The sequence below is a fragment of the Mustelus asterias genome, chromosome 1 (assembly GCF_964213995.1).
Source record: "Mustelus asterias chromosome 1, sMusAst1.hap1.1, whole genome shotgun sequence".
In the NCBI taxonomy this organism is placed as follows: Eukaryota; Metazoa; Chordata; class Chondrichthyes; order Carcharhiniformes; family Triakidae; genus Mustelus; species Mustelus asterias.
The window spans coordinates 161,565,791-161,590,967 of record NC_135801.1 but is presented as its reverse complement, the minus strand read 5'-3'; the positions used below and the strand labels follow the sequence as shown (position 1 = coordinate 161,590,967).

Genomic DNA, 25,177 nt, shown 5'->3' with positions numbered 1-25,177 from the left:
TCCCATAACCCCACGTATTTACCTCGCTAATCCCTCTAACCTACACAAGCTGGGACACTAAGGGGCAATTCAGCATGGCCAATCCATCTAATCTGCATATCTTTGGACACATCCCGTGAAAGAATTTTTTAAAATGAGCTGGGGCAGGGACATAGTCAAACGAGGTTATGGAAATGAGAACAGCTAATCTTAAATGATGGTGTGAACATTTGGTGCAAATTTTTAACTGACTGTTAGTGGTTGTGTCAAGATGTATAACTAGCAGTTCAATTGATGAATCATTACCTTTGTCAGGAGACATGACGAGAATGTTTTTTGAAGAAGTGACCAAAATGGTTGACGAAGGAAGGGCCGTGGATGTTGTCTATATGGACTTTAGTAAAGCGTTTGACAAAGTCCCTCATGGTAGGCTAGTGAAAAAGGTTGGATCTCATGGGATAAAGGGGGAGGTGGCTAGATGGGTGGAGAACTGGCTTGGTCACAGAAGACAGAGGGTGGTAGTGGAAGGGTCTTTTTCCGGCTGGAGGCCTGTGACTAGTGGTGTCTGTATTGGGACCTCTGCTGTTTGTGATTTATATAAATGATCTGGAAGAAGGAGTAACTGGGGTGATCAGTAAGTTTGCGGACCACACCAAACTGGCAGGACTTGCAGATAGTGAGGAACATTGTCAGAGGCTACAGAAGGATATAGGTAGGCTGGAAATTTGGGCAAGGAAATGGCAGATGGAGTTCAATCCTGATAAATGCGAAGTGATGCATTTTGGTGGGAATAATGTAGGGAGGAGCTACACGATAAATGGAAGAACCATAAAGGGTGTAGAGACGCAGAGGGACCTGGGTGTGCAAGTCCACAGATCTTTGAAGGTGACGTCACAGGTGGAGAAGGTGGTGAAGAAGGCATATGGCATGCTTGCCTTTATAGGACGGGGCATAGAGTAGAAGAGTTGGGGTCTGATGTTGCAGATGTATAGAACGTTGGTTCGGCCGCATTTGGAATACTGCGTCCAGTTCTGGTCGCCACACTACCAGAAGGACGTGGAGGCTTTGGAGAGAGTACAGAGGAGATTTACCAGGATGTTGCCTGGTATGGAGGGGCTTGGTTATGAGGAGAGATTGGGGGAAACTGGGGTTGTTCTCCTTGGAAAGACGGAGGATGAGGGGAGACTTAATAGAGGTGTATAAAATTATGAAAGGCATAGATAGGGTGAACGGTGGGAAGCTTTTCCCCGGGTCGGTGGTGACGTTCACGAGGGGTCATAGGTTCAAGGTGAAGGGGGGGGAGGTTTAACACAGATATCAGAAGGACATATTTTACACAGAGGGTCGTGGGGGTCTGGAATGTGTTGCCGGGCAAGGTGGTGGAGGCGGACACACTGGGAACGTTTAAGACTTATCTAGACAGCTATATGAACGGAGTGGGAATGGAGGGATACAAAAGAGTGGTCTAGTTTGGACCAGGGAGCGGCGCGGGCTAATTGTTCTTTGTTTCTCGTTTCAAGGCTTCATTCTATGATCATCTTGCTGGTGCCAGTACAGAGTGAGACTGCGGATAGTTGGGAACCTGGCTCGGGGGCAGGGAATTCATATGGTGTTCGTGGAAGTGGAAATGACTAGGGTTGGGAAGCATTTTCCGATCAGGGCCAGTGTGATCTCCTGGACTCGTTTTGATCGCCTCAGGGGGTCGGAGAGGAATTTCCCAGATTTTTTTTCCCCATATTGGCCCTGGGGTTTTCACTCTGGGTTTTCGCCTCTCCCTGGAGATCACATGGTCTGAAATGGGGGGGTGGGGGTGAGTTAATAGGTTGTGGTGAACAAAGCATCGTAGCTGTGAGGGACAGCTCGGTGGATAGGATATTAGGATGTAGATAGGCTGGAAAATTGGGCGGGGATCCTGGATTCAGGATTCAATCCTGGACCGGGGAGCGGCGCGGGCTTGGAGGGCCGAAGGGCCTGTTCCTGTGCTGTATTGTTCTTTGTTCTTGTACAATAGGTTTTGTATTTAAATCTGTAAACTACATAATGCAAGTCTGCAGGCTGCACAATTTTTAAAAAATTCAAGCCGCCATAGTCCCAGATGACAATAGGCTGCTCTCCCTTTTGAAGTGAAGAGCTGACTGGTGGTGATTTTAACCTGAGGCTCACCACACCTCAGGCAAGGGGCAAGATTGGAAGATGGGCCTTCATGAATAACCTCAGCCAATCCAGGAATTGAATCCGCACTGTTGGTGTCACTCTATCACGAACCAGCTGTCCAGCCAAATGTGCTAACTGACCCCTGACTTGCAATATTATCCTACCTGTGTCTCGTATTAAATTCAATTAAACTGTGCATGCTTACACAGTGCAAACAGATTTATTTCTAGTGCTAGATGAGCTTGGACAGCATAATTAATTCTTTTCCAATATCAACAACAGCTGTAGCCTCATTTATTTAAAAAACCTTATGTCCAGCTATACGTCTTATTAAGTATTTCTATTAAGCGCTCCTGTCCCCATTAGCAAGAGCATATAATGACAATGTGACAAGCTTATGTAGGCAGTTTCTCTCAAAGATATTAATAGGAACTAGATATGCATTCCACTGCAATTTTGCTGGACCTTAAGTTAGAGCTGCCATTGGTACTAACAGAATGAGATGAATGAGCATCTGTGAGCTAGGGCCTGATCCTAGGAAAAAGGAAATGTGCATTAGGAGTTGCTATTGTAACCACCAGGATGGTGAAGGCTCAAGTGTTTTGAAGTATTCCGTTGTTGCTTATTGAAAATTGTACTAAATTCAGAGCAACATGACTCAAACATAAATGTACTTTTTTCAGGGTTGACAAAACTTCAAGCCATTATTTTCTGAAAGTTTGGGGGGCAGGCTGAAAGAGGAGAAAATGATGCACTTTGATATACTCTCCCTCATTATTTGAATTTTCAAATTACCACCTACAGGAAGAAGTTTTATTAATATTGCAGTGAGAAAAATCACCTTCTGCAGATATGATTGTGGGTGTCTATAACAGATGGAGACTCATTTGGCTATATCAAAGATTGATCTTGAGTTTGCATGTTTTGTGTCCTGCTTTTGGACAGATAACAATCCTGCCCATTGATGTTTATCCCAATATTTGACCAAAACTACTGAAGAGCTCAAAACTGTCTGGGTTCCATTATGAGAGGATGCTGATCTCGGCTCAACATGGCAACAAAGACAGAGATCCATAGCACATTTCAAATAAACAGATTCCTTTCTGTTCCTAACTTTCTATTTTCTGAAGATATTTATATCTATCCATGTTAACATATTTATGGATGGCAGGAGATGTGGAGAGAGGATAAGAATCCCAATACCAAAACGTCTCTTGTGCCTTTCTGATCTGTTGATCCAAACTAAAGAAAATCGCTACCTTCCTCACATTTTGAAGATTCCTGACTGCACTATCTCCAATCACAGCTCCTTAACAAGGAAAAAAAGCTTACAGCAGAATTGTACAAATGTTTGTCTTTGGGGGTTGCTCAGGGATATCTGTGAAGCACAACATATTGTGTGTAAAATTTTAACCTATACAAATCTCAAGTTGTTAATGTCAACAAGCTTGGCTATTCCAGTTTTTGATTAATTCACCAATGAGGCAAGGACATACATTGTCAGATAAAGAATAGTTATTTCCGAACTCTTAGTTCAAAATTTAAACTGAATAAACTATCGAGTCGGACTAAATTATCTTGCCTTTTCAGGCTGATTGCCAAGGTTCAGGTTTGCAATGTGCCACAGTTACTCACCTTCAAAGTGTGTATCACCGCCAGTGCTGACGCGTATGGTTCATCCCCATTTCCTGAAATGTGCTGATGTGTCACCTGAGGCTACTTCAAGTGGCCAGTTAAGAATCAACCATGTGGTGTAGAAACTAAGTCACATATGGCCTGGCTGGACAAGAGCAGCAGCTCCAACTACTTCCAAGAAGCTCGACATAATCCAGGACAAAATAGCCTACATGACTGGCATCCATTCACCATCCTAAAACATTAACACCATCACCAATGCACAGAGAGTGCAGTGCATCCCATCTACAAGATGCACTGCAACTATTTACCAAGGCTCCTTTAGCAGCACCTTCCAAACATAGGAACAGATGAGCAGGAATAGGGCATTTGATCCCTCCAGTCCACACACCGTTTAATTAATCAAGGCTAATCATCTCTTTCTCTGTTATCTACCTATATTATCCCCCCAAATTCCTTGATGTCATTAATATCTAGAAACCTATCAACCTCTGCATTAAATATACTCAATAACTGAGCCTTCACAGCACACTGGGGTAGAGAATTCCAAAGATTCACCACCCTCTGACTGAAGAAATTCCTCTTCATTTCAATCCTAAATTACTGACCTCTTATTCTGAGACTGTATCCCCTAGCTCTAAGCTTCCCTGCCCAGGGGAAACGTCCTTCCTGCATTTACCCAGTTAAATCCTGCGAGAATTCTGAATATTTCAATGAGGTCACCTCTGAGTCTTCTAAACTGTAGAGAATACAGGCTCAGCTTCCTTAATCTCTCCTCAGAGGACTATTCCACCAGCCCAGGGATTAGTCTGGTGAACTGTTGTTGCATTCCCTTTATGGCCAGTATATCCTTCCTTAGGCCAAGAGACCAAAACTGCATATGTACTCCAGGTGTGGTCTCACCAAGATCTATTCAAGTGCAACAAGACATCCTTACTCATGTATTCAAATTCCTTGCAATGAAGGCTAACAAACAATATCTTCCAAATTGCTTGTTGAACCTGAATGTTAGCTTTCAGTGATTTACGAACAAGAATATCCAGTTCACTTAGGATACCAACACACCCCAATCTCTCCCCATTGAAGAAATACTTTGCATTTTTGTTTTTCCTACCAAAGTGGATAACTTCATATTTTTCCATGTTATAACGGGGAAATGCTAGAAGCCATTTTTAAGATGTTATATCAGGACACTTGGAAAATTTCAAGATAATCAGGCAGAGTCAACATGGTTTAATCAATTTATTGGAGTTCTTTGAATGAGTCAAATATGCTGTGGATAAAGAGGAGGCCAGTGGATACACCATACTTATATTTCCAGAAGGCATTTGACAAGGTGCCATATCAAAGGTTGTTTCGTAAAATGAAACCTCATTGTGTAGGGCATGACACATTTGCATGGATTAAAGATTGGCTAACTAACAGGCTAACTAACAGGAAACAGAGTTGACATAAATGGATCTTTTTCTAGTTGGCAAGATGTGACGAGTGGTGTGCCAAAGAGGTCAGTGCTGGGGCCTGAACTTTACAATTTATATAAATGACTTGGATGAAGGGACTGAAGGTATGGTTGCTAAATTTCCTGATAGCACAAAGAAAGGTAGGAAAGTAAATTGTGAAGAGTCCATAAGGAGGCTACAAAGGGAAATAGTTTGGTTAAAAATTGGGCAAATGGAGTATAATGTGGGCAAATGTGAAATTGTCCATTTCAGCAGGAAGAATAAAAATAATTATCTAAATGGTATGAGATTGCAGACCTCGAGATGCAGAGGGACATGGATATCCTCGTGCACGAATCAGAAAAGGCTAATATACAGGTGCAGCAAATAATTAGGAAAACTAATAGAATGTTAGGATTTATTATGAGGCAAATGGATTACAAAAGTAGGGAGCTTATGCTTCAGTTGTGGTCTCACCAATGCCCTCTATAACTGGAGTATTGTGTACAGTATGGGTCTCCTCATTTAAGGAAAGATGTAAATACATTAGCAGTTCAAAGAAGATTTACTAGGCTAATGCCAGAAATGGGCGGGTTGTCTTACGAGGAAAGATTGGAGGTTAGGTTTGCACCCACTAGAGTTCAGATGAGTAAAAGATGACATGATCGAAATCTTTAAGATCCTGAGGGTTATTGACAGGGTGGATGTAGAGGGGGAATTTTCTCTTGTGGAAGATTCTAGAACTTGGAGCTTCAAGTTTTTAGGTGTCCAGATCGCCAACAACCTGTCCTGGCCATCCCCATGCCGACACTATAGTTAAGAAAGCTCACCAACACCTCTAATTTCTCAGAAGACGAAGGAAATTTGGCATGTCAGCTACAACTCTCACCAGCTTTTACAGATGCACCATAGAAAGCATTCTTTCTGGTGGTATCACAGCTTGGTATGGCTCCTGCTCTGCCCAAGACCGCAAGGAACTACAAAAGGTCGTGAAGGCAGCCCAATCCATCACGCAAACCAGTCTCCCATCCATTGATTCTGTCTACATTTCCTGCTGCCTTGGCAAAGCAGCCAGCATAATTAAGGACGCCACGCACCCCGGACATTTTCTCTTCCACCTTCTTCCGTCAGGAAAAAGATACAAAAGTCTGAAGTCACGTACCAACCGACTCAAGAACAGCTTCTTCCCTGCTGCTGTCAGACTTTTGAATGGACTGACCTTGCATTAAGTTGATCTTCCTCTACACCCTAGCTATGACTGTAACACTACATTCTGCACTCTCTCGTTTCCTTCTCTATGAACGGTATGTTTTGTCTGTATAGCGCACAAGAAACAATACTTTTCACTGTATATTAATACATGTGACAATAAATCAAACCAAACTGTTTAAAAAAATAAGGGGTTACTCATTTAAGACAGAGTGGTGGAGAAATCTTTTTCTCAGAGGGTTGAATGTGTCTGGAACTCTTCCTCAAAAGGCAGTGGAAGCAGAGTCTTTGACTTCTTCTAAGGCAGAGCTAGGTAGATTCTTATTCATCAAGGGGCTGAAAGATTTGGGGTTAAGCAGGAGTGTGGGCTTGAAATTACAATCAGATCAGCCATGATCTTATTGAATGGTGTAGAAGTCTCGAAGGGCTGAGTACATAAGAACTAGGAGCAGGAGTAGGCTATCTGGCCCCTCAAGCCTGCTCCGCCATTCAATATCATGGCTGATCTTTTTGTGGACTCAGCTCCACTTACCCGCCCACTCACCATAACCCTTAATTCCTTTACTGTTCAAAAATCTATTTTTGCCTTAAAACATTCAAAGAGGTAGCCTCAACTGCTTCACTGGGCAAGGAATTCCACAGATTCACAATCCTTTGGTTGAAGTTCCTTCTCAACTCAGTCCTAAATCTGCTCCCCCTTACTTTGAGGCCATGCCCCCTAGCTCTAGTTTCACCTGCTAGCAGAAACAACCTCCCTGCTTCTATCTTATCTAATCCCTTCATAATCTTATGTTTCTGTAAGACTCCCCCCTCATTCTTCTGAATTCCAATGAATATAGTCCCAGTCTGTTCAGTCTCTCCTCAAAGCCAACCCTCTCAACTCCGGAATCAACCTCGTGAATCTCCTCTGCACCCCCACTCCTGTTCCTAATCTTGTATGTTTGTATGATCTACTGATCCAAGATCCTCTCCCACAAATCTACTGAACACAATTTTAATTAGTGCCTTTTATTCTTCGTAGATAGAGACCTAGGTTTGATTCCCGGCTTGGGCCACTGTCTGTGTGGAGTTTGCACATTCTCTCCGTGTCTGCGTGGGTTTCCTCTGGATGCTCCCGTTTCCTCCCACAGTCCAAAGATGTGCTGGTTAGACGAATTGGCCATTATAAATTCTCCTTCAGTGTACTCGAACAGGCACCGGAGTGTGGCGACTAGGAGATTTTCACAGTAACTTCGTTGCATTGTTAATGTAAGCCTACTTGTGACTAATAAATAAACTTATTGGATTGCCAAGGTTTAAATGAGAAGCAAGTGGGATTTTAATTCAAAACAAAGAAAATTAAGGATGGTAGATGATATGCTGTGATCCCGGCATGTGGAAGCTCCTGGATACTAGTGTGATTTCCTTTTTGCCTATTCTTCCAAAATGCAAATATCATTGAATTTTCAATTCTCAACCTTGGTTACCCTTCAACCAGCAATTCATCTACCTTGTTGCGGATGCTGTGTGCAGTCAGATGAGTGCCTTTAATTCTGTCTTGTTTTCGCATCTTAATTGCTGCTGCATTTTTACATATGTGTGCCTGACCCTTCTTGAAACGCTCTGATAACCATTTCCTTTATTCCTATCCTGCTCTCTTACCTTCTCAGCTCTCTGAAGTGCATCACATCTTTCATCAATCCAGTATTTGGTTTAAAGCCCTCTCTCCTGTCTTATTTATATGACTCACCAGGACATTGGTTTCAGCAGAGCGGAGGTGAAGAACGTTCCAATGGTGTAACTCCCACTTTTCAAAGTACTGATGATGCTAGAGCTCCATGAATGTAAATCCATTTCTCTCGCACCAATTTTTGAGCCACACATTTAAGTCTCTATATTTACCCTCTGCCAATATGTTCACGGCTCGAATAATAAGCCAAAAGATTACCATCGAAGTTCTGATTTTTAATTTAGCCCCTAGCTGCTCATAAACAGAACCTCCTTCCTCATTCTATGGTCATTGGTACCTACGTGGATCACCAGCACTGGGTCCTCTCCCTCCAACTGCAGGTTCCTCTCCAGTGCAGAACATACATCCTGAACCACCAGGCAGGCAACACAGCCATCTGTACTTGCGCTATCGGCTGCAGAGAACTGTGTATCCTCCTGATTATACTATCCTTGGCTACCACTACATCCTGGTTATTTCTCCCATCTTGAATGGCTTCCTGTACTACAGTGCTATGGTTGGTTGCTCATTCACCATGCAGCTCTTATCCATACATGTTGCAGGCACCTCAAACCTGTTGGCCAATTGTAATCTTGATTCCTTTACCTCACTTGCAGTAACATCCTCCTGCCCCTGACCTCTGACTAAATCAGAAGATCATCTTCAGCTTAGTGACTCCGAGCTTAAGCTGCTCAAGCAGAAAATTTACTGCAGACATGTTTGCTCTGGATCACATTGGTATCCAGGAGCTCCCAAATCCTGGGATCACAGAACATCATCTGCCAACCCTATTGTATTTAAATTATTTTTTTAAATCAATTTTGAATTAAACTAACCTCACTTACTGCTCTAATTTAAACTTTAGTAATCCAATAAACACCATCAGTTAATAAAAGAACCAATGAGTTTCTTACTTCCCTCTGCTAGTGTTTCTCAGTCAATTATAACTTAGGTACTTTAGTGTTATTTAAAAGTTGACATTTATCTAAGTTCCAGCTCTATAAAGTATGTAACAGTAGTTGCCCAACAAGCTATCTACTTACGGCTTTCCTGTGAGGTGACTGTTTGAATTTTTCCCCCCCTCAAACTCGCTGGACTCATGTTTCTTCACAAGTCACAAGCAGCTGTGCTTCTCTGTCGCTGCATCTCCCGGCTCCCTCTGAGTCAGTGACTTCTTGCTGTAGTTCCACTCTTTACAGCCCTGGTCACCTGGCTAAGTCTTGCTCTTTTATGTGTCACTCTCCTCACTACTTCCCACTATCTATCACCTAGAAGGACAAGGGCAGCAGATGCACTGAGACACCACCAACTGCAAGTTTCCCTCCAAGCCACACTTCCTGACTTGAAAACATTTCACTGTCGCTGGATCAAATTCATGGACATCCCTCCCTATCAACACTGTGGTTGTACCTATACCAGACGGATTGCAACGGTTCAAAATAGCAAATCAACAACTGCTCAAGGGCAATTAAGAATGGGTAACAAATTTTGGCCAAGCCACCGATGCCCACATCTTGTGAAAGATTACATTTTAAAATAATAAACACATTACAATATCTCAAAATGAGTCAATAGCAATTTGATGTCAAAGGTTCTTGACCGAAAGAAAAAACTGCCCAAGATGATACAATGAAGTCACCTGAAATCAAGGATAGACATCATCATCTGCCATGGACAATTTTCTGAAGAAATCTTGAACATCACCAAATCAGATGTTATTTTCAGCAGTCAACGTGCATATATGGTAACTGTCATTCTGGTGTCACACGTCTTTGTCATTTCCATTTGTATCTTCCATGCACAAGTCAGAAATTTGAATTAGTTTGCAGAACATAAGTCACAACTGCAGACTGGTCAGACGAAAATGAAAATAATTAGATCTTGCAGCGTAATCTATTCCCTTGAATCTGCTCTGATGTCGTGGATCCATATGAAACACATCTAGCTGTTTGCCTCCCCTTTCTAGCAGTTACTTCATTATTCCCCATGCACTTTCCCGTGGAGGAAACATTACACTCCGACTACAAAAAAAGCTATCCACGCTCCTAAACATACATTAAAATCTCCAAAACTAAGACCATCCCATTTTCTTGTTGAGTCTGCCCCTTTCCCTAGGTTACTCCTAACCTACAACCCAAGCAATCCAAATTTCCCTAATTCCCATCCATTGACTCGGTCTACACTTTCCGCAGCCTCGGTAAAGCAGCCAGCATAAACAAGGACCCCACGAACCCCGGACATTCTCTCTTCCACCTTCTCCCGTCGGAAAAAAGATACAAGTTTGAGGTCATGTACAAACCGACTCAAGAACAGCTTCTTCCCTGCTGTCGTCAGACTTTTGACTGGACCTATCTTGCATTAAGTTGATCTTTCTCTTCACCCTAGTCATGACTGTAACACTACATTCTGCCCTCTCTCGTTTCCTTCTCTATGAACAGTATGCTGTCTGTATAGCACACAAGAAACAATACTTTTCACTGTATGTTAATACATGTGACAATAATAAATCAAATCCCCATATAACTAAAGATCCCTCATTTCTGTTATTATTCTGAACTTTCTCCAAAGCCTTGACATAATTTCTAGAAAGATGCCCAGAATAGGACATAATGTATCAAGTTGCATAACTTACTTGCTTCCTTATGTTGCATTATGAAGACACGTATTCTAAACTCCCAGCAATATTTTGTGTCTGTCTCAATCCTTTGACATTTCATGCAAGTGAATTTGTATACCTTGTAGATCCAGTATGGTTCATATTATGCTGTATATATTGCTAGCTGTTTCCATCACCCTTATATCTTGGTGCTACCCCTTTTAAATGTGGTAAAACTACCTTATCTGACATGCACAGATTATGAACCGAAACTCCAAATCCTGACTCAGTTTCTGCCTCACTCCATCTGGAGGTTCACTGCAGTGCTATCTTTATGAACTTGTTTGAAATGAGAAAGTTGTTCGATTCCCTTAACCCCTCCCTCACACTTATCAGCAGAACTATGTAATCACAATGTAATCTAGATGTTTAGGTCCAAGTTAATGTCTAACAGTCTGTTACTTAGTAAAAACTGTAAAAAATGTTAATGTTTGCACACAAAGCAAACATTATGCAGCAGAACAGTGAATGATGTCAGATAATCGAATTCATTCTCATTGACCCAGTTTTCTCCAACCAGTGATGGTTGTGGTCCCAAAAGCATATTCAGCAGTAGTGTAAATCAGCAGCCAGATTATACTGCCAGCTCATGCTCCTGGAGCATTTCAGGAGGAGAGAAGGCAGTCTATTTAAGCACAATTGCAGGAAACTGCTCAGCTGCCAATAAAACTTCAGGTGATTGAAGGCAACCAATGGAAGAAGTGGTCAATCATTAGAACCACAAAAGGATACTGCAGCCGATTACTCTAAAAATCATTAAAAGTAAAGCAAGCATAAGAATTTAAAAGTACCTTTACTATTATAAAAGCAAAATACTGTGGATGCTGGAATCTGAAACAAAAAACAGAGCTCTGATGAAGGGTCATCTAGACTCGAACCGCTGGCTCCATTCTCTCCCCACAGATGCTGTCAGACCTGCTGAGGTTTTCCAGCATTTTCTGTTTTGTTCCTTTACTATTATTGCAGTCAATGCTCAATTTTTGTGCTAAATGACCAGCATTTCTGACTAATCACTCAAGCACTGCTGTAAATCCAGATTTTATATAACACGATGCAAAAAAATGTAAAATTATCTAACTTTCTTTAGCAGAAAAAGACAAGACTCAGATTTACATACGTCAGTTAGATGCAACACAATATTTCTTCTGTAGAAAATTTAGACAATAATATCCCTTGACTGGAATTCCCAATAATAGGAGAAAGCTTCAAGAACAATTGCTTTACAAAAAAAAACAACTTTATTGGGCTTTCACCATTCTTCTCTCAATTGCTACTGAATATCATAGAATAATAGAATGGTTACAGCATAAGTCATCGTTAGGCCCATCGGGTTTGTACCAGCTCCTTGCCAGAGTAATTCAGCTCGCCCCATTCCCCAGAAGCACAGCAAATTTTCTCCCTTTGTGTTTACCCAAGTCCATTTTTGAAAGCTCTGAATGTATCTGCCTCCACTACACACTCAGGCAGTGCATTCCAGATCCTAACCATTTGCTGCGCAAAAAGATTTTTCCTCATGTCACTGCTGCTTTGCTTGGCAATCGGGCTATCAGAAGGCAGTGACATCCTTCAGGTAATTATAGGCCGGTGAGCTTGACGTCCATGGTGGGGAAGTTGTTGGAGAGGATTCTTAGAGATAGGATGTATGCGCATTTAGAAAGGAATAAACTCATTAACGATGGTCAGCATGGTTTTGTGAGAGGGAGGTCATGCCTCACTAACCTGGTGGAGTTTTTCTGAAGAAATGACTAGAATGGTTGACGAGGGAAGGGCCGTGGATGTCGTCTATATGGACTTTAGTAAAGCGTTTGACAAAGTCCCTCATGGTAGGCTGGTGCAAAAGGTTGGATCTCATGGGATAAAGGGGGAGGTGGCTAGATGGGTGGAGAACTGGCTTGGTCACAGAAGACAGAGGGTGGTAGTGGAAGGGTCTTTTTCCGGCTGGATGCCTGTGACTAGTGGTGTTCCGCAGGGCTCTGTATTGGGACCTCTGCTGTTTGTGATTTATATAAACGATCTGAAAGAAGGTGTAACTGGGGTGATCAGTAAGTTTGCGGACGACACAAAATTGGCAGGACTTGCAGATAGTGAGGAGCATTGTCAGAGGCTACAGAAGGATATAGATAGGCTGGAAATTTGGGCAAAGAAATGGCAGATGGAGTTCAATCCTGATAAATGCGAAGTGATGCATTTTGGTAGAAATAATGTAGGGAGGAGCTATACGATAAATGGCAGAACCATAAAGGGTGTAGATACGCAGAGGGACCTGGGTGTGCAAGTCCACAGATCCTTGAAGGTGACGTCACAGGTGGAGAAGGTGGTGAAGAAGGCATATGGCATGCTTGCCTTTATAGGACGGGGCATAGAGTATAAAAGTTGGGGTCTGATGTTGCAGATAGAACGTTGGTTCGGCCGCATTTGGAATACTGCGCCCAGTTCTGGTCACCACACTACCAGAAAGACGTGGAGGCTTTGGAGAGAGTACAGAGGAGGTTTACCAGGAAGTTGCCTGGTATGGAGGGGCTTAGTTATGAGGAGAGATTGGGTAAACTGGGGTTGTTCTCCCTGGAAAGACGGAGGATGAGGGGAGACTTAATAGAGGTGTATAAAATTATGAAAGGCATAGATAGGGTGAACGGTGGGGAGCTTTTCCCCAGGTCGGTGGTGACGTTCACGAGGGGTCATAGGTTCAAGGTGAAGGGGGGGAGGTTTAACACAGATATCAGAAGGACATATTTTACAGAGAGGGTGGTGGGGGCCTGGAATGCGCTGCCAGGCAAGGTGGTGGAGGCAGACACACTGGGAACGCTTAAGACTTATCTAGATAGCCATATGAACGGAGTGGGAATGGAGGGATACGAAAGAATGGTCTAGTTTGGACCAGGGAGCAGCATGGGCTTGGAGGGCCGAAGGGCCTGTTCCTGTGCTGTATTGTTCTTTGTATAGGATCTTCTGGTCATTGATCAGGAACAGGAGTGTGTGACTGCAAGTGAGGCAGGTATGGGAACCCAGAAGGTAGAAGTTGAGGAGCCTCAGCCTTTGCAATTTTCCAACAGATCTGAGGCACTTGCAGCCTTTACAGATGAAAATGGTGGCTGCAGGGTAGATGAGCAAACTGACTACGATATCATAGACCAGAAAGCTATTCGAGTGAGGGGTGTGGGGAAAGTTAATAGGAATGTAGTGGCAGGTGGAGGCAATATAGGCAAAGGGATAGACAGAATTCTCTGCAACCCAGAGCAGGAGTTCAAATGGCTATGTTGCCTATCCGGGGCCAGGGTTCAGGGCATCTGCTCTGGGCTGGAGAGGAATTTGCAGCGTGAGGGGGAGGGACCAGTGGTCATGGTCCATCGATAAAAGTAGAAAAGGAGGTTCTGCTGAGGGAGTCGGAGTGCTAGGATCTAAATTAAAAGCAGAATCTCAAGCATAATAATCTCTGAGTTACTACCCAAGTCTCAAGCAAATTAGCATAGGGTAAACCAGGCAAGAGAGTTAAATGCGCATCTCAATGATCAGTGTGGGAGAGATGGATTGGAGGCTCTGCAGGCTTGGAGGGCCGAAGGGCCTGTTCCTGTGCTGTAATTTTCTTTGTTCTTCTTTGGGTTTTGATTCATTGGGCACTGGACCCAGTACTGGGGAAAGTTGGATGTGTACTGTTGAGACAGTCTACACCTGAACTGTACTGGGATCAGTGTTCTGGTGAATCATATAACCAGGGCAGTAGAGAGGGATTTAAATAGTGGAGGCAAGGGATCAAGCTTGAGACTGTGATAAAATAAGGGAAATGATGATCAGAGCATGTCAGGAAGAGACAGTGTGTGCATAAACTTAAGAGTGCACCAGCAGATAAGGTTAGAGGTTGTCAAAAAAGTGAAAAGACAAAACTAAAGGCTCTGTATCTGAATGTACATAGAACTTCTGGCAAAACAGAAGAATTGAAAACACAAATAAAAGTAAATATGTATGATCTGATAGCCATTATAGAGACATAGCTGAAGCGTGACAAAACTGGGACCTGAACATTCACTGATACATGACATATAGAAGGGATAGAAAGCTAGGAAAAGGTGGAGGGGTAGCTCTGTTAATAAAGGATGGCACTGGGACAATAGAAGACTATAGCTCTAGAGATCAAGATGTAAAACCAAGTTGGGTAGAAATGAGAAACAGTAAAGGTAAGAAATTTTTTGTGGGAGTGGTTTATAATTCATCATTTATATAAATGACAAAGATAACTGTGGAGGCGGGATTAGTAAGTTTGCAGATGACACCAAGATTGGTCAAGTGGTTAACAGGGAGGCGGAGTGTCTTGGGCTACAAGATGATATAGACGAATGGTCAAGTAAGTCGCGGATGGAATTTAACTCTGAAAAGTGAGAGGTGATACACTTTGGAAGGAGTACTTTGGCAATTAAGAATTCAATGAATGGCAGAACACTAGAAAGTTCTGTGGAACAAAGGGACCATGGCATGTTTGTCCATAGATCTCTGAAGGCATGCTAGTAGGGCATATAGGACACTTGCTTTTATCAATTGAGGTATAGATTACAAAAGCAGAGAGGTTCTGTTGGAGTTGTATAGAACTTTGGTGAGGCCACAGCTGGAGTACTGTGTGCAATTCTGGTCACCATATTATAGGAAGAACGTAATTGCACTGAAAGGGTGCAGAGGAGATTCACCAGGATGCTGTCCGAGATGGAACATTCAAATTATGAAGAGGGATTGGGTAGGCTTGGATTGTTTTCTTCAGAGCAGAGAAGACTGAGGGGCGACCTGATACCTGATCGAGGTATACAAGATTATGAGGGGCATGAACAGAGTAGATAAAGAGCAGCTGTTCCCCATAGTTGAAGAGTCAGTCATAAAGGGGCAAAGGTTCAAGGTGAGGGGCAGGAGCTTTAGGGGGCAATGTGAGGAAAGCCTTTAGTACCCAGAGGGTGCTGACGGTCTGGAGTGCACTACCTGGGAGGGTGGTAGAGATTGCCTTACATCCTTTAAAAAGTACCCAGATGAACACTTGGCAAGTCATAACATTCAAGGCTAATGGCCAAGTGCTGGTAAATGGGATTAGGTGGGATTTCAGGTGTTTCTAATGTGTCAGTGAAGTCATGATGGGCCAAAGAGCCTCTTCTGTACTGTATGATTCTATGATTGGCTCCCTAAAATAACAGTAAAAAAAGTAGGACAGTATACAGGAAGAAATAATGGGGATTTGAGAGAAAGGTGCAGCAATAATCATGGGTGATTTTAATCTACATATAGATTGCACAAACCAGATTAGCAAAGGTAGCTTGGAAAATAAATCCAGTGTGTATTTTTGGGAGTTTCTTCGAGTTGCACGTTTTAGCACCAACCAAAAAGCAGGCAACTGTTTACGAACATCTCGCCAAGGCCATCCCCACACCCCCACTTCTTGCCTTCAAACAACCGTGCAATCTCAAACAGACCATTGTCCGCAGCAAACTACCCAGCCTTCAGGAGAACAGTGACCACGACACCACACAACCCTGCCACAGCAACCTCTGCAAGACGTGCCGGGTCATCAACACGGATGCCATCATCTCACGTGAGAACACCATCTACCAGGTACACGATACCTACTCTTGCAACTCGGCCAACGTTGTCTACCTGATACGCTGCAGGAAAGGATGTCCCGAGGCATGGTACATTGGGGAAACCATGCAGACGCTACGACAACGGATGAATGAACACCGCTCGACAATCACCAGGCAAGACTTCTCTTCCTGTGGGGGAGCACTTCAGCAGTCACGGGCATTCAGCCTCGGATCTTCAGGTAAGCGTTCTCCAAGGCGGCCTTCACGACACACGACAGCGCAAAGTCGCTGAGCAGAAACTGATAGCCAAGTTCCGCACACATGAGGACGGCCTAAACCGGGATGTTGGGTTTATGTCACATTATCAGTAACCCCACAGCTTGCCTCCTGGACTTGCAGGCTGTCCTTTCTGGAGACAATACACATCTCTTTAACCTGTGCTTAATGCTCCCTCCACCCACATTGTCTGTATCTTTAAGACCTGGCTGGCTGTAGGGATTCGCATTCTAATCAGTATTCTGTAACTTGATTTTGTGTCTCTGTGCCCTGTTTGAGAGCACATTTCCACTCCATCTGACGAAGGAGCAGCGCTCCGAAAGCTTATGGTGTTTGCTACCAAATAAACCTGTTGGACTTTAACCTGGTGCTGTGAGACTTCTTACTGTGATATAATGCTAGACAGGGCTAATTAATTACTTCATTGTAAAGATGGCCCTATGTAGTAGTAATCATAACATGATTGAATTTCACATTGAGTTTGAGGCAGAGGGGTGTGGATTTAAATTTAAACAATGGCAATCATGAGGGCAAAGATAGAGCTAGCCAAAGTGAACTGGGACTAGGGGATTTTCACAGCAACCTCATTGCGGAGCTAATGTAAGCCTACTTGTGACTAATAAACTTTGTGAGAAAGACAGAGTCTAAGCAAAACTGGTTGGCTCACAGTGTGACATATGTCTGAGTGAGTTGCTGAGAAATGCAGAGGATCTGCTTTGATTGCATCTGTCAGTGGAGACCAAAAGCAAGGTCTTGGAGTAGCAGCGTGAACATGCACAAAAGGTTAACGCCAGGGAAAATATTGGGTGAGTTCATGGAAGCATTGGGAGGGTGAGGATAGGTCAAGAGGCTTGAAATATCAGATATTAATTCCACAGCTTGGGCTCGTTGAGAAATATCTCAGTAGAGCACCTAATCCTTCCCAACCAGCAATGGAACTAATCAGTAAATAGTGTACACACCAACCTTGAGCTCCAAGTGCATGTTCGGATATCTTAGCTGTATACAGCCCTGAACCCTCTTATTTCTGCAGAGTATTTGTGAACAAACTGCGCACCAATTCAGTTTGCAACAAGCATAAAGTTGCCACTGATCAGACATCAACATGAAAGTCTAAGCACCTCTCATTTCATGAAAGTCGTCACAAACTGCACTTTCTACATCTCACCAGCCTCTATCGCTCTGCATTTTATTTCAAACAATTTTTCCTCCCCCTTGGTAAATTACAAGCCAGAAAAATCTCTTCAATCCTATGCCCTTTGTAAATTTTTATTGCTTTCAATTTTCTTCTCAAGAAGTGCATCGTACATTTTGCCTATTTGCGCTTTTCCATTATTATATTCAATCTATTTCTGCATCCGTAAACTTGGAAGGTTTGACTAATAATCATTATCTTTCTCCAAGAACAACTTCACATGAATCATCTTGAATCTCAAAAAGTTTGACTAAGGTCAAGAGATCCAATACCAACAAAAAGCTCATGGGGCCACTTGAGACATTTGTGACTGATTTCGGCACAGTTTTTGCTTATTTCAATTATTTTTAAAAATCGCTTGTTGATAAACACCTTTTAAAAAAAATCATACAGGAAAATTTATAATTTTCAAATAATCAGGCATATTTTTAAAAGTTTGCATTATGCAAAACACAAAATTGCTTTTATCCCATAAAATGATTTTCCATTAATTTTAAGGGCACATGAGGAAATATGATACAAATTAAAAGCCTTTTAGCCTCTCAGCCAGTCAAGAATTAATGTTAAAAAGTTTACTTCTTCACCTACAAATGCAACACACACACTTTTAACTTGTGCAATAATCCTACCTTTGCTAGTCGGCTCATCTGATCTTCAGATACATTGCTGCTCGTCCTGCCTGCTGTTTTTGTAGGCTCAGACCCATCTGCTTCTACATTTGGCCAAACTTTCAAGTCATGCATGCCCTGTCGAAACATGCTGAAAATTAAGAGCATAAGAGGAAGTATATTACTGGCAAATTTAATTGAATTAGCTGGTCATCCATTGCACATAAAAATCAAGCAAAACAGGAACGTCTGATTACTAAACGCACAAAGACAGCCATTGATAGTCACGAGAAAATCTACCAAATCCCGAATGAGTCAGTTAGGTAGCCAGTTACATCAATACGTCAAGAAATACGCATACATAAAGAGGACATAGTAAATTAACACAAGCCAGCAAACTGTAACTATAAACAGTTACAAGCAATAAATATGTTGACTTCAATATCCAAAAAGAAAAAAAACGTAATAACTCTAACTGCAAAATCAACAACTCCTTAAAAATGGAAAGGAGTTGAAACTTTAAAATTTCCTATCAGTTACTTTCTTCATACAGCATATGAAGTATTTTTGAAACAAATAAAGAATGGACTGACCCCACAATTAACTTTGGTGGATGAAAAGAAAAATCACAGGCCGTAGGACCAATTTCCTGACTTGCGCTCTCTGCAAGTGTCTGATCAGAAAATTAGTTAAGATATATTTTTTAAATAATGCTGATTGTTTCTTTTACCAATTCACCCACAAGCAGAAATGATTAATTCTTCCATTTACTCAAAACTTCTCACTATTTTTAAAAATCTATGAAATTCCCCAGTTACTCTTCCAAGTTACAATGGAAAAATACACAATATTGAGATTTTAATTACAACCATATCTTCTAATTCTTTTCATTACCTCAGGGAATCTTCATTTAATAACTAATATCAGAATCCTTTCAGTGCAGAAGGAGGCCATTCAGTCCATTGAGCCTGCACTGACAACAATCCCACCCTATCTCTGTAACCTCACATTTTTTTCCTGCTAGTTCCCCTGACACTAATGGTCACTTAACATGGCCAATCCACTTAACTTGCATATCTTTGGACTGTGGGAGGAAACCCACGCAGACACATGGAGAGCGTGTAAACTCCACACAGACAGTCACCCGAGGCTGGAATTGAACCCAGGTTCCTGGCACTGTGATGCAGCAGTGCTAACCACTGTGCTGCCCCCAAATATGGATTCAATTAATGATGTAAACTTGCTTCCTACAGTTAAGTGCCCAAACCTACCATGTATTTGTACCACTATATAATGTCATTAAAAAAATGTACCGCCAAGAGAAAAAAAAAATCTGTCCATTCAACTCTGCTCCCCTGGTGAGCATCTTACAATTTAAGGTATACATTATTATTTGCATCCCCCAAATGTAATGCACAGCTCAGCATTGAATTGCACCTGCCACCAATTCCACTATGTGGTCTGCTCCTCTTCATCAAATGGCCATCCCTAAATTGCTATTAACAAATTACAATCAGTAAGGATAGGCAACAACACCTCCTCCACGATCATCCTCAACACCGGTGTCCCACAAGGCTGTGTTCTCAGCCCCCTACTATACTCCTTATACACCTGTGTGGCCAAGTTCCCCTCCAACTCGATTTTCAAGTTTGCTGACAACACCACCGTAGTGGGTCGGATCTCAAAGAATGATGAGACAGAGTACAGAAATGAGGTAGAGAATCTAGTGAACTGGGGCAATGACAGTAATATCTCCCTCAATGTCAACACAAGGAAGAAAGTTGTCATTAGCTTCAAGAAGTGCAGAAGAGAACATGCCTTTGTCTACATTAACAGGGACGAAGTGGAAAGGGTCGAGAGCTGCAAGTTTTTAGGTGCCCAGATCACCAACAACCTGCCCTGGTCCCCCCATGCCGACACTATAGTTAAGAAAGCCCACCAACGCTTCCATTTTCTCAGAAAACTAAGAAAATTTGGCATGCCAGCTACGACTCTCACCAGCTTTTACAGTTGCACCATAGAAAGTATTCTTTCTGGCTGTATCACAGCTTGGTATGGCTCCTGCTCTGCCCAAGAAACTACAAAAGATCGTGAATGTAGCCCAATCCATCATGAAAACCAGCCTCCCAGCCATTGACTCTGTCTACACTTCCCACTGCCTCAGCAAAGCAGCCAGCATAATTAAGGACCCCACGCACCCCAGGACATTCTCTCTTTCATCATCTTCTGTCAGGAAAAAGATACAAAAGTCTGAGGTCATGTACCAACCGACTCAAGAACAGCTTCTTCTCTGCTGCCATCAGACTTTTGAATAGAGCTACCTTGCATTCAGGTGATCTTTCTCTACACCCTAGCTATGACTGTAACATTACATTTTGCACTCTCTCGTTTCCTTCTCTATGAATGGTATGCTCTGTCTGTATAGTGCGCAAGAAACAATACTTTTCACTGGATGCAAATACATGTGACAATAATGAATCAAATTCAAATATAACAAAAATGATTTGAACCCAAGTGATAAAGATATGAGTTATGAACACTGAACCTTGAGTGTATCACGACCCACATCCAACTAATCATAAAAACATGACATTCAATAATATGTGCCTTCATTTTCATAAAACATTTCACATGCCTCCAACCACTTTTTAAAAAAATCATAAGAACAGGGACTGCAGTGGTTCAAGAAGGTAGCTCACCACCACCACCTACTCAAGGACAATAAATGCTGGCCTAACCAGTGAGACACACATCCTGTAAATGAATAACAAAAAAATTCTTTAATGTCCTGATTGTTACCATGAAGCTGATACCTCTCCCAAGTGTTCACTAATTTTATCCCATATTATTGCTTTGTCTTAAAAGCAGGGATTTGCTAGACTCTAGCCATATTCTCAAGCATTTATTCATGTGCAGTACAGAATGTAATATTAATTCTTCTTCAAGGCAACAATCTCATTCATATTTTTTTTAATACTGGGGATACCAAATGTCAACAGTAAAGATATGTAAATAGCGAACATCTCATTTTATGTTGAAGCCTATACAATTGAAGTGACTACCCATCCCACGAGCGCAGAAAGTTCCTGATCTGAACTGCATTCAACGCAAATCCAGAAGTGTTGAAATGTAGTCTCAATCATACACAGCAGCAAACAAGCTATACTACAGGTTAGAGATAAATTTAGTGTCAAGCAGTGGAGGTCACTCACATGACAACTCATATGATATTGAGTCATGTCTTTGCTTTAGATTACAGAGTTCCTTCACAAAAGCTGCTCACCATGTGTAACAAATTGTTTCATGCTGAAATATGCATTTCAAAAGACCTTCTGAAGCAATGAAACATCTCAAATTTTATTTTTAGTAGTGGATAATGTGCAATTAGTCCCACCACTGTTGACCTTAAAATGCTTAATATTTTTATGGCTACCTATTGCACAGTGCAGTGTAGCACAGTGGTTAGCACTGCTGCTTCACAGCTCCAGGGTCCCGGGTTCGATTCCCGGCTCGTGTCACTGTCTGTGTGGAGTTTGCACATTCTCCTTGTGTCTGCGTGGGTTTCCTCCGGGTGCTCCGGTTTCCTCCCACAGTCCAAAGATGTGCGGGTTAGGTTGATTGGCCAGGTTAAAAATTGCCCCTTAGAGTCCTGGGATGTGTAGGTTAGAGGGATTAGCGGGTAAATATGTGGGGGTAGGGCCTGGGTGGGATTGTGGTCGGTGCAGACTCGATGGGCCGAATGGCCTCCTTCTGCACTGTAGGGTTTCTATGATTTCTATTAATGTTTGTATCAATTCTAAATTGTTGATTGCTCCATTCACAAAAATACACCACTCAACATAGTGCATGTGTCTGAAATATTCTGCAAGTCACCTTACTCTAATCTAGAACGTAAAGCTGTCGAGTCATTCATAGCACAACAGGAGGCCACTCAGCCCACCAAGTTCATGCCAAACTTGTAACAGAGATTCATGTATTTATTTTGTCTACTACATTTTTATAAAGCCAGGTAGTTAAGCATTTTGTTAAAGTTTACTTATTAATGTCACAAGTAAAGGTTACATTAACACTGCAATGAAGTTACTGTGAAAATCCCCTAGTCGCCACACTCCGGCGCCTGTTTGGGTACACTGAGGGAAACTTTAGCATGGCCAATGCACCTAACCAGCACGTCTTTCGGACTGTGGGAGGAAACCGGAGCACCCAGAGGAAACCCACGCAGACACGAGGAGAATGTGCAAACTCCAGACAGACAGTGACCCAAGCCGGGAATCAAACCTGGGTCCCTGCCACTGTGAGGCAGCAGTGCTAACCACTGTGCCGCCCCATGGCGTTTGTAGAGGTACTCAGTGTATATGGAAATATAGTGCTCTATGGAGATCTCAATTAACTATTTTTTTCTTTCGAGAGAGGATTTTTAAAGCTATAGAAACAAGAAGCAGGAGTAGGCCCTTCAAGCCTGATTCATTTTGATCATTGAATTCAATATCCTGAAATCCTTTCCCCCCATATCCCTTTAGCCCAATCAGACAACGTTTTGGCTTCAACTACTTTCTGTGGAAGTGAATTCCACACGGTCACTACCCTCTAGAAGAGATTTTGCCTCACCTCGGTTCTAAAAGATTTATCCCTTATCCTCAAACTATGACCCCTAGTTCTGGACTTCCCCCACCACTGGGAACATTCTTTCTGAATCTACCCTGTTAGAATTTTATAAGTTTCTATGAGATCTCCTCTCACGCTTCTAAACTCAATGAATATAATCCTAACTTTGTCTCTCCTTATATTACAGACCTGCCATCCCAGGAATCAGCCTGACAAACCTTCGCTGTTCTCCCTCTATAGCAAGGACATCCTTCCTCAGATAAGGACACCAAAACTGCCTTTTGGTGCCACCTCAGCGGCCCTCCATCCCCGTCCCACCTCAGCGGCCCCCCGTCCCCGTCCCACCTCAGCGGCCCCCCGTCCCCGTCCCAATGCCTATACAATTGAAGTAAACATCCCTATTCCTATACTCAAATCTTCTCACTATGAAGGCCAGTTCACCATCTGCCTTCTTTACTGCCTGCTGTACTTGTTACTTTAAGCAACTGATGCACAAGGACACAATGGTCTCATTGAGTATCCACCTCTCTCAATTTACACCTATTCAAGTAATAAATCTGTCTCCCTATTATTGCTACCAAAATGGATAACCTCACATTTACCCACATTATATTGCATCTGCCATGCATATGTCCACACAAACAGCCTGTCCAAGTCACACTGAAGCATCTCTGCATCCTCCTCACATCTCACCCTCCCACCCAACTTTGTATCATCTGCAAAGTTAGAGGTAATACTTTAGTTCCCTCTTCCAAATCCTTAATATATAATGTGAACAGTTGGGGTCCTAGCACAGATCCCTGCGGAACCCCACTAGTGACTGACTGCCAATCAGAAAAAAAACCATTTATGCCTTCCCATTTAGCTTCCTATCTGCTAACCAGCTTTCTATCCATTTCAAGGCATTACCTGCAATCCCATGTGCTTCAACTTTACATAGTAGTCTGTTATGTGAGACCTTGTCAAAAGCCTTTTGAAAGTCTAAATAAACCACATCCACTGATTCTCCTCGGTCAACTCGACTAGTTACATCCTTAAAAAATTCCAATAGATTTGTCAACCACAAGTTCCCCTATGTAAATCCATGCTGACTTTGTCTGATTATACCACTGCCTTCCAAGTGCTGAGCTATGAAATCCTTGATAATGCACTCTAACAACATTCCCCAGTATCGATGTTAGGCTCACTGGTCTATTGTTCCCTGTTTTCTCTCTACCTCCCTTGTTGAATAGTGAGCTTACATTAGCTATCTCCAATCTGTAGGAACCAGTCCAGTCTCCAAAGACTTTTGCATAATAACCATCTATGGATCTACTATTTCCAGGGCCATTTTGGTGGCACAGTGATTAGCAGTCTGCCTCACAGCACCAGGGACCCAGGTTCGATTCTTGGCTTGGGTCACTGTCTGTGTGGAGATTGCACGTTCTCTGCATGGTTTTCCTCCGGGTGCTCCGGTTTCCTCCCACATCCAAAGGTGTGCTGGGTTAGGTGCATTGGCCACGCTAAATTCTCCCTCAGGTATACCCGAACAGGTACCGGAGTGTGGCAACTAGGGGATTTTCACAGTAACTTAATTGCTGTTTTAATGTAAGCCTACTTGTGACTACTGAATAAACTTTAACTACTCTAGCATGAAGATGATCAGGACCTGGAGTTTATCCACCTTTAATCCCATCAATTTCCCCAAAACCATTTCTCTACTAATATTGATTTCTTTTAGCTCCTCCCTAAAATATGTTTCTCTCAGCACTTCTGGTACATAATTCATGTCTTTCTTTGAAAAGACTGAAGCAAAGTACAAATTTAATTCCTCAGCCATTTCTTTATTCCCTGTTATGGATTGTCCTGTTTCTGACTGTAAGGGGCCAACATTCATTTTTGTCAATCTTTTTCTCTTTACAGATCTATAGAAACTTTTACAGTCAGTTTTTATGTTCCCCGCTAGCTTACTTTCATACTCTTTCTTGCCAATCTATATGCTTCTTCCTTGAATCTGATACCAAGTACTCCTGTAAGCCATGGTTTGGCCACAATTCCCTTACCACTTGAGCCAAATACGAATAAACAATTTCTGGAGTTCTCCTATTCATTTTATAAATGCATGCGGTTGCCTGTCCACTGTCTTTCCTTTCAGTAATGTTTCCCAGTCCATCATGGACAA

The 25,177-nt window shown here is 42.4% G+C and overlaps 1 protein-coding gene across 2 annotated transcripts in view; it reads right to left on the bottom strand.

Moving 5' to 3' along the window:
- pik3c3 (phosphatidylinositol 3-kinase, catalytic subunit type 3) overlaps window positions 1-25,177 on the bottom strand; it is a 131,978-nt gene that overhangs the window by 90,047 nt on the left and 16,754 nt on the right. Inside the window, exon 4 of one of the 2 annotated variants that reach the window (XM_078222077.1) lies at window positions 18,433-18,562. In XM_078222077.1, coding sequence (XP_078078203.1) covers window positions 18,433-18,562 — 130 coding nt within the window. Of the gene's footprint in view, window positions 1-9,167; window positions 9,190-18,432; window positions 18,563-25,177 lie in introns of those variants that run through there. The other variant, XM_078222087.1, reaches the window with a different exon arrangement.